The sequence below is a fragment of the Neltuma alba genome, unplaced genomic scaffold (assembly GCF_004799145.2).
Source record: "Neltuma alba isolate B1F8T4 unplaced genomic scaffold, ASM479914v2 tig00012154_pilon, whole genome shotgun sequence".
NCBI lineage: Eukaryota > Viridiplantae > Streptophyta > Magnoliopsida > Fabales > Fabaceae > Neltuma > Neltuma alba.
This window is the reverse complement of record NW_021636702.1, coordinates 196,524-212,944: the sequence shown is the minus strand read 5'-3', so window position 1 is coordinate 212,944 and position 16,421 is coordinate 196,524. Positions and strand designations below refer to the sequence as shown.

Sequence of the window (16,421 nt, the reverse complement as noted above, 5' to 3'; positions counted from 1 at the left end):
AGGAAATAAGTTAAGTTAGTTATTTTTAATAAACAAGTGTTGTTTTTTCTAAAATATCCTTATTAATCAAGTGTATTGGCTAGAACTACCATTGTTAGAAGGACTATATTGAGAAAAAATATATAAATATGAAAGACAAAATGGATTAAAATATTATATTTAGGATCAAAATAAAAGTCAAACAAGATTTTATATTAAAAACCGAAGGTATTATTAGTTATAACTAATACACTTCGTTAGAAAGTATATTTTATGAAAGACAATATTTATTGATTATAAATAACTAGTTTAATTTATTTTTTTTAACCTATTTAAATTAGTTAAGGGTTGAACTGGTGCTTGCGAGTTGGGAGTTGGAATGTGACCGAAAATAAGAGATTTATTAGTACCATTTGGGGATGATAATACATGGACATAAACTAGATAGAGTTTCCAAAGCAGCCGATTTATCGATCATATGCGGCCATTATTACTGCAAGTGGATGGATGAAGCTGAAGACGGCTAATCCGAAATCTTGAAGTGATAAATCTGGAGATTCTCGACCTCACGCTTCTTGAAATCACCATAGATTCTGTTGGCATAAAACTTGCCCCATTTGTATTCTCTGTATCTCGCGGGGTTCTGCTCGTTCACAAGCTCCTCCAATGGCTTAACCATTACATTGGGAGCTGGGAAGAAGAAGAACGGAATCGAAATCCTCTCCTTCTCGCCGTTCACTACCGCCCTGTGCTCCACACTCTCATACTTATCATTGCTCCAAACCTGCACATGCAATTACGCCCATATCACTAAACAAAGAACAGATATGAAATAGATTACATGTCGATCTTTTCTGACACAATTAACTAACATGTACCTGAAGAAGGTCGGCGACATTGACGACAATGGCTTGAGGGAATGGTTTAACAGGAATCCACTCACCGTCTGATTTTCTCTTAACCTCAAGTCCGACAACATCGTTTTGGGCGAGCAGAGTCAACGCACCAGAATCCTTGTGCCTCCCAACTCCCAGAGCCAAGTGAGGAAATGGGCATGGAGGATAGTAATTGAGTCGCAATACGCTCAATTGTTTCTCCTGGAAATATCCATGGAATCTCTGAGCTGGTAAGCCCAAGCTCAGCGCAACTAGTTCCAGTAACTTGTATGCCACCCTCTCTATTTCCCGACCATACTCTTCCACTGTCTCCCTGTATAGGCAATTAGATGTTTTTATTAAGAAAATGAAAATCTGTGTAAAGTTTTCTCAGATGCTGCTGAAATTACCTGAATTCAGGTGGGTATTGGGGCAATCGGTTGGTGATCGTCTTCGTTTCCGGGTCATGGAGATCAGGAGAAACTGGAAATTCCAAAGAGTTTTTAAGAAGATAATCGTACACTTCTTTCCAGTCCCTGACGTTCTTAGTGTGCTCGCCGTCGTAGTACCCAAGTGGGTTCACTTCGTCTCTCTTGACTTTCTTCTTCTCCTCCATGCTCTGATCGAAGAATTTCTTGGCACAGGTCTCGATCTTCCTGTGTAATTCCACGGGCACGCCGTGATTGATGATTTGGAAGAATCCCCAGGCCTCGCACGCACTGCCCACCTGAGATACCAGCTCTTCGACGTTGCCGAGGGAGAGATCGATTACGGGGATTTCGCCGGCGACGGCGTCGGCATCCACCTTTGCAAGGTTGGGACGGTGTTCTGGGGATTGTACATAGGCTGGATCGATATCTCCCATGTCTCACAGATCTCTTGCCCCTCTTTCAACAAATTGAATCTATATCCCCATATATCATGGCAGTGGTGAAAACAGGGTTCATGTTTTGGCCAGCGAGGAGCGCAAATTTTGTTTGCTCCCCCGTTGTGAACCTGGTCGTATAAAGCACTGAAGTGCATTTTTTTAGCAAGCCTGGGCGGATTGAGTCCGGTGAGGGTCAGTACATGTTTTTAGTAGAACACTAGAACATGCTAGATTAATTTAAATAAATTCAAAAAATTTATTAAGTTAATTATTTATAATAAATAGGTGTTATTTTTTTTAGAACATCTTTACCAGTAATATGTATCAGCAATAACCATCATTTAGTAAAACTTTTAATATATGCAACTATTATTAAAATAAATAAATAAATATAAAAAATAAAATAAATTTAAATTTTATATTTAATTGAATTAAAAATCAACCTAACTTCAGTGTTAACAGTAAAAACACTTAAAAGGTGCTTTACATCGTCTGCTAATGCGACTCTTGCATATGGGGATCTGAACCCATGATTTTGTTAATTATGAGTTAACTGTTTACCAACTCAATTAATCTTCCTGAGCCTAAGTGCATCTTTCATCTGGAAGTTGACTGTCCTTTGTTAGGGTTAAGAAAAAATGCTGACAAAAAGCGCCGACCTGCGACGCCGCCCATTTTGGAGGTGTCCAACTTGAGTTTTTTTTTTTAAATATAATTGTAAATTTGTAAATATTTTTAGAGCAAGAGAAAAATTCAATACAGTCCAAAAGTTAAATTTTTATAATGAAAAAATTTAAATAATTTTAAATTGAAAAAATAAAAAATAGAAGTTTAACAGCATATATTCTAAATCATTAGAAAGACCTAATTTAATTTTTGTAATGTACTCTATGTGGTAAAATTTAGTGAAAATCATGTGATGTGATATCAAATGGGCGACATAGATTCCATGGATGGCTCCGCCCCGCCCGTGATCTGACAAACATATAAAAATTGTGCGGCTCACCTAGCCACGTCGGACGTGGCGGTTGGCAACTACGTGCGACTTCCATCGCCCCAGGTCTTTTAAGTTTTGATTTTAAAGAGTTATTTATAATATATTTAATGTTTGTTTTTTAATTTTACTTTATTCAATTGTTTGAAAGGGAAGGGGAACGGAGAGATGTGATTATATGTAAATATGGAGATGGTTAATTGGCGGTACCCACCGAGGAAATGTTGAATGCCCAGTTGGAGGGGTTTTTCCCGTCTCCCTCAGCTACGAACTGATTCTGAGGGCATGTTTAGAAAACCATAAAAATATTTTTAAAAGCTTTTTTTTTATAAATTGATACAAACTCCTACGTATATTATTTTGCATATCATAAAATTATTTTTAAAATTATAATTTTATTTTTGTCCAAACACTTCCTAAAAGAGAGAGAGAGCATGAGCTTTTATTGGGACAGAGGGAGAACGCGAGCACTTATATCTGTGAAGCTTCTTTAATGCCACGTCACTCTCTCGCATCATTTAATTGTTAACCGTGCTTGGAAGAGATGAGCATCAAATTTTAGTGGTATGAATTTAATAATTTGTTTTTATTTTACAAGTTAACATTTTTATAATAATTTTATATAAAAAATCAAATATTAATCTAATTTTTTTTTTTTAAAAAAAGGAGATGAGGGATCCTCCCCCTGTTTGTTCCTAATCAACTTCTCGAATAATCAAACTTTGTGTTTTGAACGAGAGACAATTTTATTCAGCCAACAAACTCGGAGAGGAAGCCTCGAAGCCCAAGACACTAAAACAAACAAAACAACAACACCAGAAACAACAAAAAGGCCCAAAACACGCCTTTCCAAATTTCGGCTTCATGGTGAGAGCACAGCACCATTTCTAAATAGATTTCTTAAATTAGAAAAAGATAAGGAAAATAATCCCGGGGTTGATAATACCCGACGCAGACACAGGATATATGGATGGATGGCGGTGAAGATGGCTAATCCAAGGCCTTGAAGTGGTGAATCTGGAGATTCTCGACCTCGCGCTTCTTGAACTCACCGTAGGCTCTGTGGGCATAGAACTTGCCCCAGTTGAATTCCCTGTACCTTGCGGGGTCCTGCTCGTCCACAAGCTCCTCCAATGGCTTTATCATTACATGCAGAGCTGGGAAGAAGAAGAACGGAATTGATATCCTTTCCTTCTCGCTGTTCACCACCGCCCTGTGCTCCACGCTCTCATACTTCTCATTGCTCCAAACCTGCACAAATCCCCCGACACGACCATGAACAAACAAAGACACGTACTTTTGCTCTTATCAAGTTATCTATCGATGATGATAATATACCTGAAGAAGGTCGCCGACATTGACCACCAGGGCATGTGGGACTGGTTTCACAGGAATCCACTCGCCGTCAGATTTTCTCTTTACCTCAAGTCCGATAACATCGTCCTGGGCCAGCAGAGTGAGAGCACCAGAATCCTTGTGCCTCCCAACTCCGAGAGCCAAGTGAGGGCAAGGACATGGAGGATAGTAATTGAGCCGGAGGATGCTCACTTGTTTCTCCTGGAAGTATCCATGGAATCTCTGAGCTGGTAAGCCCAAGCTCAACGCAATGAGCTCCATTAACTTGTATGATACCTTCTCCACTTCACGTCCATACTCTTCCAATGTCTCCCTGCCATAGACATGCAATTTCATATTTTTATTGAGAATGGAAATCTTTCCGTAATGTTTTTCTCAAATGCTGCTGAAATTACCTGAATTCAGGTGGGTACTGGGGCCATCGATTGGTGATTGTCTTCATTTCCTGGTCCTTTGGATCAGGAGAAACTGGGAATTGCAATGAGTTCTTAAGAAGAAAACCATACGTTTCTTTCCAGTCCCTGACGTTCTTAGTATGCTCGCTGTCGTGGTACCCCAACGGGTTCACTTCGTCTCGTTTGACTTTGATCTTCTCCTCCTTGCTTTGACAGAAGAACTTCCTCGTACAGACGTCGAGCTTCCTCTGCAATTCGACGGGCACACCGTAGTTGATGATTTGGAAGAACCCCCATGCCTTGCATGCACTGCCCACCTGAGAGACCAGCTCTGCCAGGTTCCCATGGGAGAGATCGATGACGGGGATTTCGCCGGCGACGGTGTCGGCGTCCACCGTTTCAGGCTTGGGACGATGGTCTGGGGATTGTAGGAAGGCTGGATCAATGGCTGGGTGAATGTCTCCCATGTCTGATAGATTCCCTGCCCTTCCCCTCAAAACGCTGAATCTATATATCATGCCAGGAAGTGGAAAACTGAAAATGTTATCAACGTGATTTATAAATTCTAAGGTCCACTTAAAATTGAAATTGTTTGTGCGTGGGCTGGCAGGCGCTTCTCGCCAAATGTTCAGTGGGACCACTCACACTGAGCCATTCGTACCACTTTAATAATTTGTGTTAGCAGTATATGGCTGGGAATCGGTTGATGCTATGTGCCCGTTAGTGATCCGTCATTTTTTTGTCCGTAAATAAATAAGAAAAAAAAAATTCAATGTTAAATATTAAAAATATAGTAATGTCATCAGCTCGGTCAACTATTATATTATTATGCCACGTGTTATGCCACACCATCATTCTTATTGGGAAAACAAAGAAACCTCTCCTCCTTTATGGTCATTCCCATCCATAACAATTAGCAACTTTTTTTAGTACTTGTTTGGAATCATAACAGCATTATTAAGAAGCTGTTCTTTTAATAATGATTTATGAAATATGAAATAAATTTGTGGAAAATATTTTATCACAACTTACTCGATCATAAGTAGTTATATAAGGATTTTCTAACAAGGATTAACCTCTTTTTTTTGGGGGGGGGGGTCCTGTCCCTTCAATTAACGACTGTGCTATGGCCCCCTGACTCATCCGTGCAGATTTAATAATGTGGAACAGCAACAGTAGGGTGTTGGCGAGAAAAAAGACAGCCGAAGGGAGAAATTACTGCGTGCAGTGGAATTACCTTCTCATTGGTGCTCTCCCCAGTTAAAGTAGCCAGCTCATGTAATTTTTAGGGAATAATGAAAAAAAGAAAAGAAAAGAAAAGAACCTGAAGATTGTTAAATCTTAAATCAAGTTTGTTTTCCAAAGTTTAATAGGTTTTAACTACACCTAATTTGTAAATAACAACATATTTTTATAAAAAATTTTAATTTGAGATTTAGTATTTTTTATGTTCTTTTTCTGCCAGTCTCCCTAAATTCAGCATCAACGTTGGGAGTGGGATTGCAGATATAATCATTTTGGGAACGAAATAAATGTTTGTGGGACCCACGATTTATTATTTCTGTGATCGTGTTGGGATTGGGATCAGACAACGTGCGCAAAAAAGGTGAGGCTCATGTAGTGTTATTATCCCAAATTTTCTTTCACGGTTTGGAGAGGAAAATAATTTCTCAAACTTGTCCCTGTTCTCACTCACCACACACTGTCGGACTATCCTTTTCCTGCTTTTGATTATATTTTGAGCACGAAAATGCCATCAGAAACTACCTGATTTTCTAATCTCTCTGTTACATCAATACTATTTTCATATAAATTATAATTATAATACTTATAGTTAAAAATTAAAAATAAAATAAAAAGAGCTTGGGTTTTCTTAAAGAAAACTAGATTTTAGTTTTAACTTGTTATTATTTTTATCTTAACTTTTTTTTTTTATTATTGTTTTAGTTTGTGAGGTGCTACATTTTGCCAGCACCCACGGACCATCCGGTTCCAACCACACAACACAGATTTGCCGTGTGGCTGGTGTGCGCCTCAAAAATTAAAAGGAAAGGGAAAAAGAACCAGAGATACAAGGAGAACGGTTCGAAAACAAATTATCAAGTGTATACATTTCTTCCTGCTTCATTTTCAGGCGTAGAAGTGATCCGAATGGGGTTCAATCAACAACGTCACACTTCGAAAAATCAAACCTGGTTGCGTAGTGTCATGTCATGTTCCTTCTACTTCTAAAATTTGACTATTTACACTAAAATCTGATGTGCGAGAAGAGTAGGATAATAGATAAAAGCATGGTTGCGTTCAAGCAGCAGCGTTCATAGAACTTGAAAAGACAACATGGGATAAGAATTGCAGCCCATCCTGGACTTTCTCTACTGCCATTTTTTGATCGGAGTGAAGATGTTCGGAGAGGGCACCCGCTTTTTCCTGAATTGAAGTCCCCGGATGAACTTCGTGAGACTCAGCAATAGCACTTTTAATGGCTGCTTGATATGCCTCAGTTACGTCAGATATTCCTGTTAAGACATTAACATAACTTGTAACTACCGCTTGTAAATTAAATCCTGATAATACTATATGGAATGACAAACAAGAAGTATTTAGGTGAGTGCTATTAGATTCTTCAATAAATATGTATATATGTGAGGACAAAAAAAATCTCTTCTGGTGGGGATGCCAAGATCTCAGTACTGTAGGCATCATTATTTGGAAATTTACACTGACACCTAACTGGAATGCCATCAATATGATTACAATCCGGGGTGCACGTGATAGACAACTAACCTGTAATAAAACTGTTGGAAACTGCTTCCACATATCCTATCATTGTTTGGGCATTTACTCTGATCATCTTAGCTTTTTCAAGGACATCCTCAGGCCACTCAATGTTCAACTTCTGCTCATCATCGTCTTCATCCTTGGCTTTGTTAGCAGCAGATATGATGGATTTGCCGATGATCAACAGTTGAGACACCGCAAAACAGCACATTTCTGATAGTCTCTGCAAAGAAAAGCAAACTGTCTCGCTCGAATTTCCAACAAACTTCAGAAGTTGAAATAAGGAATTTTAAAGATAACAGAACTTATTCATAATATTACAGTAAATTGAAATATATTTTCTCATACATGAACACCCTCTGAATGAAGAGATTCTAATCTTCTGGCAGTTTTGTGAATGATATCATTGACAGTTAGTCCACCCAAGGTGCTTGTAAATCTGCAAAACAATTATAGGAAGACCAGTTAGAGCATGTAACATAATGAAGACCTCACATTCAATTCAGCTTCGTTTTCTAGTTTGTTCATACTCGTGTGTCTAATATCCTACATATTGAAATGCAAATTTGAGCACATTAGAAATGGAACAGATTTAATTCTCTGGTACATCGTAACAGTGATGGGTGATAAAAGTACAAATAATCAAGGAGGGAAGGGGTTAGATACCCCGCAGCCATTTCAGCAGCATTGCGGACACTTGCGTCATGTAAATTCTTCATCTCATCACTGCTCCCCTCATTTCCTTTTTCTACTTTCTTTCCTTTGCTTAAATCAACATTGATTCCATCATTTTCAGCACTCAGATTAAAAATTTGTTGGACCTCTTTAAGCTTCCCATCGTATAAAGATTTTTGTTCCAGTGATAACTTTGTTTTCCTTCGGTTGAATAACAGGGCATAATGACTAGACAATGCCTCCAGTTCCTGGCAGTATCACACACATATTAAATGTTTCGCTAAAGACACAATATCAACAATGATAATTTAGTATTGTGACAAGGTTACCTCCAACTGCTCTGGACCTCCGTATATGTAAAAGCATCGATCAAATGTCATTTCCTCTAATGATTGATCGTCATCTTTTTGTTCTTCAGCTTCTTTATCAGCCCTCTCAACCTCAATTCCAGTTTCAGTAATTAGCAAGTCCATTGTCTCCTTACCAACATATTCTAGTACTTGCATTCCCTTTGCAGTAAAAGCTTTACCACTCTGTCACATGACACATGATGGCAAAAAGTAAGCTCATAATTTTAAAGCAGTGAATATCATACGAAAAATGACCAAAAGTTTTACAAACCTCTAATAGGGATGGCACACCAGAACCAGCCGTTGCTGGTGCAACTTGCTGCACAGAACCTGCAAGATTTGCAGCTGACCTGAAGAACATAAATATCTATTATTTTTAGTATTTTAGTTTAATGGCCCAATAGACACAACAATCTGCCATATGGTAAGAAACAACTGTCTTCCTTTCCAACACCAACAAAGCATACTTTTAACTTTTAACACGTTAGTGACACCTATCAAAGAAAATGAGAGACAGAATTCTCGTGAACTCTGAACTCGTAGGAAAGCAGATAAATACACTGACATAAAATAAACAATAAATAGCTTTTCTCACTCAACAAAATAAGCCAGAATATGTTTAAGACCTATTAATTAAACATTGATCTAACAACATTTAGGATCAAGTTTTAAACTCGCTAATTTTGTTAGGTGGCTTCAAAGGCAACTGCAGAGCAAAATTAGTCATTCAACATAGACTGAAATCTGTACTCCGCAAATAATAAATGCAACTAAATAAAAGCATAGACATGAAGGACTCCGCTTTTGGGAATCCAAATCAGCAAAGAATACAGTGACCATTGACTGCACCAAGTTGTAGTTTGTACACCTTCACCAGCACAACTCGAATGTTTTTCACAGGAATTAATAATACCTTTGAACTAAATCACTGCCCTCTTTCCATGCACTTCCTAAAGCAGTCCATGCTCCTGATGTAAAATTCTCCACGGAATTATCAAACACCTTCAAACCCTGCAAACATTATGGAGTTATGCTTAAAGCAAAGAAAATAGTAGTGAGAATTTGCAGGCACAATAACAAAATTACAAAGGTATGTTTTGCAGCTATTTCAATTGTTCAACTACATCAAATCATCAGGTCTCTTCATTTTTTTCCGAACAATATGGCCTACAATTTGTCACAATTCTAAGGTAATAGAATAAGTCCTCACAAGGAGAGAGAAAGTGGGAGATGCATAAGAGGATAGATTCAAGGCTTATTTCAAGCAATAATTTCACGGGCAACTAACTTGGTAGAAAATATATAAATCCAAAATTCAAGCAGAAGGGATTGCAAACTGTAGATTTCACATTCACTAATTTGCTTTTGTATGAAATCCACTAAAGATATACCATGCCGACATCAATGGGGAAAAATCAAAGCGTCCCTTTATGCCCTACCTGGCTAAGAATTGAGTCATCACTAGCTTTCTCCAATTTTTCCAGAGCAGATTGTCGTAGTTTGTCATTCTCATCTTCACTTTCCCTTTTAGTTAAAGCTACGTCTTCCCCTTCCGTCTCTTTAGAAGATTCTAAATCTTCAGAAGTGTTTTGCATCTCAGCAATGGTCTTGGATGCTGTCTGAGCAACTGCAGCAGCCTGTGTGGTAAAATGATATTGAAAAGAATACTAAATTCCAAATTGAGTTACAAAAAGAACATCACTACGCACATCTTAGGATCTGTAAGTTTGCATATAAACCCCAAAATACTAACAGTCAGGGAAAAGCAATTAACTCTTATTTCTCCCAGTCAAGGACAAATATACAAGTATAAGGTGCTTATGTTTCGAGCTCATACATAAGTATCAGCCCCAATCCTTCAAAGTGGATCCAACAAGATTCAACTCGCATACCATCGAATGTCTACTAGGTGCTCTCAGTATTTTTTTGGGCCCCCTTCTCCCTCTCGTTTCTTCCAACTCTGTTGCTTTGCTTGAAAAATTTTACCTAATTGTTTGCCATGATGCCTTGTACTGAGAATTTGATGGTAAAAATCGAACTCCAGGAACAATAGAAGTATACACAACATTCAAATTGAGCTAAAATGATTGAGGCAGCTAATTATACCACCCTTGAGTCCAGAAAAACTAAAAATTAAACTCTACTGTATGGCGGATGCAATTGCCAATCATTTCAACATGCATCATGAGAAAATGTGAAGCGACGTTGAAACATAACCTCGATGCGAAGTTATGAAATCAAAATAAAGATACCAAAATGCTGAATTAGCTAGGGTGCAGGCGAAAAGCATTTCAAACGTACATTGCGAGAGATCTCATCGGCAGCGGCGGCAGCGGCCTTTTGAAGATCTGAGATCACGGAAAAAGAAAGACCCCAACGACCCCAACCTCCACCGCCACCAGTTGCGGGTGGAGGCGGGGCCTCTTCGGCTGTCGCCTGTTCTGCAACTTCCTTCTTCTCCTCTTCCATCTCGGATTCCGAGAAAGCTATGATCGTGTCGTCTCAACTCTCAAGTCTCAAGTCTCAACGATATTGTTTCTGGTTTTTTTTTTCCAAAAAGAAATTAAACCAAAAAACTTAGTTTCATTTCACCCGGTTCGTCACTTTGCCCTTGGGGGACCCACAGAAGCTCTTCGTTCGGTTGAAAGTTGAAACCCTTCACGGCGTGAGAGCGAAGGCAACGCTCGGAATACGACATGATTACTGTGGACTTTATTTTATTTGTCTCTTTATTTTCAGGAGCTCAATGGGCTTTTCAATTAAAACAGTTCGATCTCAAAACCAGAGCCCAGGTCCAGAAAAATAAAAATAGAAAGTCATTCAAATTTTCATATTTATAGAATTAAGGTTTTATTAAATTATAAGAATCTTAATTAAAATCATGAAAATTGAAATGATACTCAAACCTTAGTCTGTAATAAGTTTGTTCAACCAATCATAAGTAAAGTTTTTTTGAAGCATGAGTATATACTTGATCTTTTAGTTTTATATAGAATTTCAGTGTTGTTAATTTAATTTTATAGGAGATAGGGTGACTACCCAACATATGGTACTTATCCTTGATGTGGGTTTTAAGAGTATCAGATGAAAGTATCATCAAGTGGTGAACCCCAAGGTCAGGTGGTGGCAGTTAAAGGATGAGAAGCGGGAGTTTTTCAGAAGGATCTTTCGAGAGGAAAGAATGTGGGAGTTGCAGGGAAATGCTAACATTATATCGGAGGAGATGGCTACGAGGGTTCATATGGTCGCTAAAGCAATTTTGGGAGAAACCAAAGGTTGTGGTTGGAGAGATAAGGAGACTTGGTGGCTAGATAAGAATATATAAGAGAAAGTTAGTGAGTGAAGCCATACCTTTGTGCGATAATGTAGAAAATTGAGAAAAGTTATGCTTGGCTAAAAAAAAAAGATGAGGAGAGCAATGAGTGAAGCATGTTCTAAAGCATATGAGGAGTTATATAAGACAGGAAAAGAAGTATTTACAAGACTGCAAAACAAGAGAAGAGGAAAAAGAGAGATTTGGACCAAGTGAGATGTATGAAGGACGAAGAAGGTAAAATTCTAATTGCTAGTGGCGATATTAAGAATAAATGGGAGGCTTACTCTTACAAGTTGCTTAACGAGGAAAGCGAATGTGCAACTCGGAACTTGGAGGATTTGCTAATTAGTGAAGAGGATCGAAATTTGTTTTTTACCACACGATTTGCATCGGAAAGGTTAAAGCAACTTTTAAGAAAACAGATAATGGTAAAGCTATTGGACCTAATATTATTCCTATTGAAATTTGAAAATGTTTAGGTGAAGAAGGTGAACTGTGGCTAATTAAGTTTTTTAATGAAATTTCACGCTCTAAAAATATGCTGGATGAATGGAAGAAAAGCATTTGAGTTTCTATTTACAAAAATAAAGGAGATATGATATTTAAAACTGTGTAAGTTACAACGAGATAAAACTTATGAGCCATACTATAAAGTTGTGGGAAAAAGTGATTGAATACATGTTGAGGCTAGAGACTTATATTTTTGAGAACCAATTTGAATTTATGCTGAGAAGATTCACAATAGAAGTGATTTATTTACTAAAAGGATTAATGGAAATATATGAAAGCAAAAGAAGGGATTTACATATAGTTTTTATTAAATTGAAAAAGCATATAATTATGTGCTAAGAGAAGTACTTTGAAAAAGAAATGTGTATGAGATGCTTATATCAAAGCTATACAAGATATGCATGAGGGGTAACTACTAATGTAAGAATACCTAAAGGTGAGACAAAAGACTTTCCCATTAAAATTGGCTTAATTAGAGATCCTCTTTGAGTCCTTACTTGTTTGATATTGTTTCAGGCATTCTAATCGAGCTTATTCAAGAAAAAATCATTAAGTGCATGTTTTTCGTAGATGACATTGTTCTCATAGTTGAATCAAGAGAAGATATTAACTCTAGATTAGAGTTATGGAGAAGAACCTTGGAATCGAAAGATTTTAGCTTAAGTAGGAGCCAAACAGGATATATGCATTGCAATTTTGAGAGGAGGCAAGACAATAGTGATTTGAATGTAAAAATGAGAGATCAAATCATTTCTTAAGTGTTAATGTTCAAATATCTAGGATTCATTTTATATGAGGATAGTGAAATTGATAGAGACGTTTTTCATAGAATATAAGCTGGGTGATTAAAGTGGAAAAAGCCTATTAGAGTTATTTACTATAAGGCACCGGAGAAGGTTAAATATTGGTTTCATTTCATCCGGTTCGTCGCTTTGGCCCTGGGGCACCAAGGAAGCTCCTCGTTCGGTTGAAAGTTGAAACCCTTCACGCGTAGGAGCGAAGGCAACCCTCTGAAAACGACGGGATTACTGTGGGCTTTATTTTACTTGTCTCTTTATTTTGTGGAGCTCAATGGGCTTTTCAATTGAAACAGTTCGATCTCAAAACCAAAGCCCAGATCCAAAAAACAAAAATAGAGAGTTAGTCAAATTTTCATCTCTACAGATTTATTTAATTTTTATGTTTAATCGTTATCATGAGCCAAAGCATCAATGAAAATTTAGCAGCATGGACAGAACTAACGTTTTAATTAAATTATAGGAATTTTAATTAAAATAATGAAAACTGAAATAACGCTCTAACCTTAGTCTACAGTAAGTTTGTTCAACCCACGATATTTAATCATAAGTACACACTTGGTTTTTTAATTTTATATAAAATTTTAATTTTGTTCTTTAATTTTATACAGTACCTTTACAGTTACATATAATTTTAGCATAACCTCAAATGATGATTTTTGTGCAAATTATTGATGCTTTAAGAAATTAAACTAAAATATGTCAATATTTGAAAATACTTCGACAGCATCCAACATCAAAAGGATGCTTCTAGGGCATGAAATTGAAAATACGGATGCGTATGAGAAGACGAAGCTCAATAAGATGTAAAGATATCAGAGTTTGTCATTCAAGGACTGGAGCTGCAATTCCAAGTATAACATCTTTTTTCACTCACATGACTCAATGAAATTCACCAATTATACATACCATACCCAATTGCTAATCTGATGAAAAACTCTTTCATATATAAACACAATCTACAATTCTATAGCACACATTCAGACCAAATCTCCCTCTCCCTCCCATTCCTTTAAGGAGATGCAATAATCAGAGAACCATCAATCTGTTTGGTGATCTGGGGCTTGGGAATACCAAGCAGGGAACCTGCCCTTGCTTCTGAGAAGTCTTGTGAATGGAGAATCAGGCAGTCTACCATCCTCCTCTTCCATCATCTCCTCTTCAGATTTTGGCAGCCCATCTGGTATTGGGCACTGCCTCTGCCTTTCTTCTGATTCCACCAATTTTGGAACAGACAAGCCATTCTTCTTCAGTTTGTGCATGTACGCAATTCCATGTAAGCATCCTATCAAGGACTTCACACCGCCCGTCTGAAGAATCAACCTCTCTACGTCTGCTTTCGGGATCTCTTTCTGTCAAAAAGATTGTAACAACGTCAAGAAAGAACTTGATCAGGTTATAGATATAACGCAACGTAGGGAATCAGATATTAGAATCAGTATCCTTAATCATTCTTCTTCATTACTTCCTCAGAAACCAGACAAGCTTTTGTACTTTCCAGACGAAAAGCAATGAAAAAACAGCAAAATAAAAAAAAAAAGGTTACTTGTTTTCAATCCTTACGATTGCCAAAATTCACAGAAAAAGTAAAATTTAAGCCTCTAAATGCTACTTTTGTCATCTTTACCTGTCCGTTTAAACTTTAAGGGGAAAGGCTGGGTTTGTAAAAGATTGTGGTTCGTGTTTGTTAAAGTACCGGTATTATTTCCTTACTTATCTCTAATGATTAAAAAAAAACACATGTTCATCAGAAAAACACAAGACACCATAATCTTCCCAAAAGAAGGAAAGAACTTACTTCAAGATCCTTCAGCTCAAAGTAAGCCTGCCAGCAACCATAGGATTCTTCACCTTCAAGCGTCGAACAATAATCTGCAAATATTACAAGGCAAATCAGAAAGAATAATAATAGAAACAGCAACGATAAATTCCTAATTTAAGCACATCCGAGAATCATCATGAAAGAAAGTGCCATCAGATTTCAATCTTTCGCGAGATAATTTCGAGGATGACCGGACACCTAAAGCTCTGATTTTCCTGGCTCAAAATCAGAAGATGAAACAATAAGAAATTTTAAAACAGATACCTGCAAGCTCTATTTCAGATTTTTGAATCAACGGAGGCTCCTTGACGGCCCTTTCAAACTTGGATCGGCTGAAGGGTTCAAGCTTGGGGATATAAGCCTGGTTCCTGGACGAACAAGAGATAGTGGAGGTGGCAAATCTTGTAGAAGAAGAAGAAGGCTTCGGATCAAGAAGCAGGGGAGAAGAACAAGACCGTAGCAAAGCCGACTTAATCATGGTGTCAAACAACAAACAACCCAGTTTTAGAAACTCTGGAGCAGAATAAGGATAAGGAATGAAGGCAGCGATGCCATTAAATACCGTGCATTTCAGTGGTTTCGTTTCCGGGTTGGATAAGGATGATGAGATTAAACTATTGAGGGAAGATATTATTAGATATATAAAATAGCAGTGGAGAGAGAAAACGGCAGGAGCATATGATCCGTTGGATTGGGTGTAGTGGCGAGAATACTCAGATAGTAAGCGTGGATTATTAGAATATTGGGGAAACGCTTTAGGTGCAAGTGGGCCCATGAAGTCAATCGCTCTGATCCGACGTGGAAAGGACCACGTGGCAGAATCATGTACGAGTGGGCCCGTAAATGGAACTTTTTGTCGAGAATTGAAAAAAGGGAGCGCTGGCCGCCGAGTGGGGTGTGAGAGACGGTGTGCGGGAAAACCACAGCGTGTGACTAAAAGGGGGATCTTATCCGGTGGGTCTTTGGGATTTTTTTAACAAGTGGGTTCAGATATTTTTATCATTGGCCCTTGGATTTTTGTGTTATTACAAATTTCCACGGATTTTAGCATTGGCTCTTGTCCAAATTCCAAAGTGCGTATTTGTTATTGTGACTTATTTCTTCTGACATTGCATTCAAATTTCTGCCATTTTATTATTGATTCCAATCTTCTTTTCACTTATTCATATTCAGAATTCAAATTCTCAAATTGGTTATATCTCTTTTTTAATCTAAATGTTAAACGATTAAATTAAACTAAATCCATGTTTATAAAATATTAAAAATGGTATGATTAACTTGGAAGTGAATGGTTCCCTTCTCACTTCTAATTGATGAAAGAAGAGGTTGTGGTGGTGTCATTAACAATGACTCCCATAGTTAAATAAGCGGCTTTTGTTGTGAATTCTCCTATCACTGCTAAAATGATTGGAATTATTCATGGTCTCATAATGTGTTGGAATGGAAGTTTTTGAAAAATTCATCTCGTAACTTGATTGTATTATGTAGACGCCATTATTTTGCTAGCTAGGAGTTGTACTAGAGAACATCCCTCTAGGGACATTGTTAATAATGTCCATGATGTTAAGCTTTTATGGATTGATATGTGATGGTTCAACATGTGCACAGCACAGGAGGGACCACCAAATTGCCAACTTCCTTACCAAGTTATCTCATACTTCTTTTAATAGCAATTTTTGTATTTGATCAATCTAAACCACTGTGCC

At 37.6% G+C, this 16,421-nt stretch overlaps 4 protein-coding genes across 6 annotated transcripts; all 4 read right to left on the bottom strand.

Annotated features, from left to right (window-relative positions):
- Nucleotides 1–346: 346 nt before the first annotated feature.
- LOC114723776 (flavonol synthase/flavanone 3-hydroxylase) lies at nt 347–1,837 on the bottom strand. Its single transcript, XM_028910017.1, has 3 exons — nt 1,265–1,837; nt 858–1,188; nt 347–763 (listed from the first exon to the last, which is right to left on the bottom strand). The coding sequence occupies exons 1-3, from the start codon at nt 1,717–1,719 to the stop codon at nt 503–505; spliced, it is 1,047 nt and encodes a 348-aa protein (XP_028765850.1). The 5' UTR covers nt 1,720–1,837; the 3' UTR covers nt 347–502.
- A 1,620-nt stretch (nt 1,838–3,457) lies between these two features.
- LOC114723775 (protein DMR6-LIKE OXYGENASE 2) lies at nt 3,458–4,957 on the bottom strand. The gene is made up of 3 exons (XM_028910016.1): nt 4,468–4,957; nt 4,055–4,385; nt 3,458–3,967 (listed from the first exon to the last, which is right to left on the bottom strand). The coding sequence occupies exons 1-3, from the start codon at nt 4,932–4,934 to the stop codon at nt 3,707–3,709; spliced, it is 1,059 nt and encodes a 352-aa protein (XP_028765849.1). The 5' UTR covers nt 4,935–4,957; the 3' UTR covers nt 3,458–3,706.
- A 1,580-nt stretch (nt 4,958–6,537) lies between these two features.
- LOC114723774 (uncharacterized) lies at nt 6,538–10,847 on the bottom strand. 3 transcript variants are annotated; one of them, XM_028910015.1, is made up of 10 exons: nt 10,572–10,639; nt 10,163–10,282; nt 9,710–9,907; nt 9,184–9,281; nt 8,542–8,620; nt 8,250–8,453; nt 7,912–8,168; nt 7,594–7,684; nt 7,252–7,510; nt 6,538–6,983 (listed from the first exon to the last, which is right to left on the bottom strand). In XM_028910015.1, exons 2-10 carry the CDS (start codon nt 10,163–10,165, stop codon nt 6,769–6,771), a joined length of 1,404 nt encoding a protein of 467 aa, XP_028765848.1. In that variant the 5' UTR covers nt 10,166–10,282; nt 10,572–10,639; the 3' UTR covers nt 6,538–6,768. The 3 variants fall into 3 exon arrangements, with proteins under 3 accessions (XP_028765848.1, XP_028765845.1, XP_028765847.1); XM_028910012.1 differs by lacking the exon at nt 10,163–10,282 and having other exon boundaries at nt 10,572–10,847; XM_028910014.1 differs by lacking the exon at nt 10,163–10,282 and having other exon boundaries at nt 7,252–7,468; nt 10,572–10,845.
- A 2,846-nt stretch (nt 10,848–13,693) lies between these two features.
- On the bottom strand, nt 13,694–15,257 carry LOC114723777 (CCG-binding protein 1). The gene is made up of 3 exons (XM_028910018.1): nt 14,980–15,257; nt 14,692–14,765; nt 13,694–14,245 (listed from the first exon to the last, which is right to left on the bottom strand). Exons 1-3 carry the CDS (start codon nt 15,191–15,193, stop codon nt 13,934–13,936), a joined length of 600 nt encoding a protein of 199 aa, XP_028765851.1. The 5' UTR covers nt 15,194–15,257; the 3' UTR covers nt 13,694–13,933.
- Between the last annotated feature and the right edge of the window lie 1,164 nt (nt 15,258–16,421).